The sequence below is a fragment of the Arachis ipaensis genome, chromosome B09 (assembly GCF_000816755.2).
Source record: "Arachis ipaensis cultivar K30076 chromosome B09, Araip1.1, whole genome shotgun sequence".
NCBI lineage: Eukaryota > Viridiplantae > Streptophyta > Magnoliopsida > Fabales > Fabaceae > Arachis > Arachis ipaensis.
In genome coordinates this window covers 29,066,296-29,070,012 of record NC_029793.2, presented here as the reverse complement: position 1 = coordinate 29,070,012, position 3,717 = coordinate 29,066,296, and the positions used below count along the sequence as shown (strand labels likewise).

General features: G+C 34.8%; 1 protein-coding gene across 1 annotated transcript; it reads right to left on the bottom strand.

Moving 5' to 3' along the window:
* Positions 1,125-2,892, bottom strand: LOC110266582. Its single transcript, XM_021111461.1, has 4 exons — positions 2,470-2,892; positions 2,138-2,351; positions 1,961-2,038; positions 1,125-1,717 (listed from the first exon to the last, which is right to left on the bottom strand). Exons 2-4 carry the CDS (start codon positions 2,339-2,341, stop codon positions 1,484-1,486), a joined length of 516 nt encoding a protein of 171 aa, XP_020967120.1. The 5' UTR covers positions 2,342-2,351; positions 2,470-2,892; the 3' UTR covers positions 1,125-1,483.

The window sequence follows — 3,717 nt, the reverse complement described above, 5'->3', positions numbered from 1 at the left end:
CTGATCTTAATTCATAATTGTCACAACTTCGATACAACTAACCAGCAAGTGCACTGGGTCGTCCAAGTAATACCTTACGTGAGTAAGGGTCGAATCCCACGGAGATTGTTGGTATGAAGCAAGCTATGGTCACTTTGCAAATCTCAGTCAGGCGAATATAAAATAATCATGGAGTTTTCGAATATTATATAATAAAATAGGGATAGAGATACTTATGTAAATCATTGGTAGGAATTCCAGATAAGCGAATGGAGATGCTTTTCGTTCCTCTGAACCTCTGCTTTCCTGCTATCTTCATCCAATCAGTCTTACTCCTTTCCATGGCTGGCTTTATGTGATACATCACCACTGTCAATGGCTACTTTCGGTCATCTCTCGGGAAAATGATCCAATGCCCTGTCACGACACGATTAAAAAAGAAATGCCTTTTTATTCATGGTCATAGTAGTTCTACACTTTGCAAATAATATTAGTTATATCACCGATACAAAGATAACCAAGATATTGAAATTGTTGGTTTTCAAAATCAAGATGCCTATTTAGTCCCTTATTGGTTTAACACTTCAATGGATTATCAATTCCCAGTTCCCTTAAGACATCTTCTACCTCAGTAATCACTAAAAAGAAACAACACCCTTTTACACAAAATTTGATTCTTCATTATTGTCTACAACCAAATTTGTCATAAGATATTGAAAATAACAGCTAAAAATTTTGAAAATGATGTTCTTCATTATAATTCTCTCTGGCTTCCATTCACTCCATTAAAGTATTATTCCTTCATTAGTTCCCTGTTTTCCAGTGCTTTGCTTATTTTGACCATGACCATGGGAAAAAAAGAGAAGCTTCTACACATGCAGTAGTCATGGCCAAATAGATAAATATAAAATATATGCTGTACACTTCCTAAATTCCAGAGACTAAGAACTTATTATATCACAAGATGTATGAGTATCTCATCTTAGTCTTAATTCTTATGCACGTTACAATGTGCATAATTTCATTTTTCGTAATTATATTATTAAAAATGCATGCATGTCCAATTGAGAGTTTTCAATTTTCTGTAGTTTCATCTTTCTATAAAAGTAACTAAACAAAGATTCCGGTAATATGCTAATACCATATGGGCTTGTAAGCAAGTCATTTATGATTATTGTGAACAATGCATAAACTTCTTGAATAGACAATCAATGGAGTGTGTACATTTCATTTGTTGAGAAGTAATAACAAACAGCATCAAAATACAAACGAAATTCATATATATTAGAAAAGATATGATGGGTACATCAAATTCTAGACGTTAATAGTAAAAAAAACTAGTGACTGCTATTAATAATTGGTCTGAATTGATGATGTTTCTAACCGCATTGTTAGATTTTCATCTTCCAGATCATATTATCAACACTGCAATTATGAAATTTCTCCAATGCTTAACTGACAGAACCTGTCCTCAAATCTACCTGGGACATTGAATGCAACCTCTTCAATTGTCCATGCGTCTTCCATTTTTGTTTTGGTATGGCTCATAGCCATCTCCCCAAACCTGAAAAGAGTTACCATAGAATGCCCATTTTTGTTTCATCTGCCAGAGCACAAATCCATTGGACTCTGCGCACCCAGAGGCATTCCGGTTTTTCACTACTCTAGTTACAATTTCAAACTCAGAAGCTACCATCCTCACCTTTCCCATTGCATATGCATTTCTTATTGAAGTTTTCTGCAAGCATAGCCAGAAAAAAACACAAGACATCAAAATCACTAGTTTAGATTTTGAATAAAACATATTCACATTTATTTTTTGATGCAAATAGAAGAATTTGGCATCCTTAACAGTAGAGAGGTACATCTAATACTTTACAGGAAGTGAAATGAATTTTAACTTCTGCACCAGGACTTGATCTGCTTGACAAGTAAACTAATCTCAAGCAATAAGTTAAGTTTTCCTACTAAGATGTCTCACAGTTTTAGCTGACAACTTTTCATGCTTCAATGTGGAACATATTCTCATGTTTTCATGGTCACTTATTCCTGCATGAACCTATGGATTGTATCAGCAAAAGCTTTTAATTAAGCATCAAAATGAATTCAACCAGGAACAACATCTTAATGAACACAATTCAAGCAAAAACTAAAGTACCTTTAGAGAAATATCCATAGCAATGTATAACTGATCATGAGATTCCCTTGCAGCATCTGGAACCACTCTAATCAATGCTTCAAATTCACAAGGATTGAAATGGAGATCAGGAGCGAAATTGGCACCCAATTGTCCAAGAGCTTGTCCTAAGAGGCCAGCTGCCTCACCAACTGGTTGTTTCCAATCATTAAGTGGCAACACCATTTTGGTGCCACTGGGAAGGTTCCAAATAACATAGAAGGAATAAAAAAAAATGAAATCAATGAAGCAGATTCATACAACAAGAACATAAAAGAAACAAAAAAAATGAAATCAATGAAGAAAATTTATACTTGAGGCTGAGACTCCATTGGAACTCTGGAAGTGGAGGATAAAGGGGGGAGGGGAGCGGAGCACCACGGCGCTGACGTCGACGCTCAACTCGCTGAGATCCATGCCACAGCTCGATGCCTGCTAAGGATGACGCCGCTGAGGAGTGAGAACGACGACGCCCGCGGGTGCCACGACGACGGCAGAGAGAACGATGGCGCACTAAGGCTGATAACGAACGACTCGAAGAGAGAAGAGGGATACTGCGAATGAACGACGAGGAGAGAGAGGCTAAGAACGATGTCGGGAGATGGGCGGAGATTGGTAGCGAGTGCTGGGCTGGACGGTGACAGCGACGGCAACGGCGACGTCGAAGATCAGAGAAGAGTGGAGTACGTGGTGGTGGCCCTGTGGATAAAGAGGGGAGTGTAGTGAGTTTACAGGAAAAGAAATTAGGGTTTTATTGAATTTTAAAAATATGTGTGGTAAATATAAAATAATAATTATTATTATTATTAAACCCATATATGGGTCATATTCATAAATAATTTATTGTGCATATTTGAAAAGCTCAAAAGACTTGAGCTTACTAAAAATATCTAAGATCGAGTAAAGGTTTTAAAAATATATTTGGTCATTATTTTTTGTCGGGTCCGGGTCATAGTTCGAATCGTTCGAACTCGGTCCGGTGGTCCGATCATCATACACAATTAATATTTTGTATTATTAGTGATGGATAATGACTATTTTTATGTGAAATTTAAGTATTATAAGTTTTAATATTTTGTTTTATTAGTCATTATAAGACTATAAGTTAATGTTTTATGTTTAAAATATATAAGACTTTAGACTAATGCATAATATTATGTTATTTGTATTGATTTAGATATTTGGTGTTATTAGACAATATTAGTATTGATTGTGGTTATGCTTTAATTTTAGAAAAGGATTGGTTCTTATTATATTTTTTTAAGTGAATTTTACCATATCAAATAATTGTTGGAATTTTGAAATTTTGAATATATTTACATGCTAACCTACAAAAAAGTAATGTTAACGGTTTAGTTTTCACCCAACTCATAAACACCCCTAACTAGTAGACTCATTAATGTGGCTAATTTGATTAGAAAGTAAGAGCCGAAGTCTATATATAGATTAGGAAAAGAAAAATATTAAGAGCCGTTTGGCAAATAGTAAGAGCTATTTTTTGTTTTTGTTTTTTTTTTTTTTTTTAAAACTTTTAAATGATGAAAAGTTATATTATGTATGTT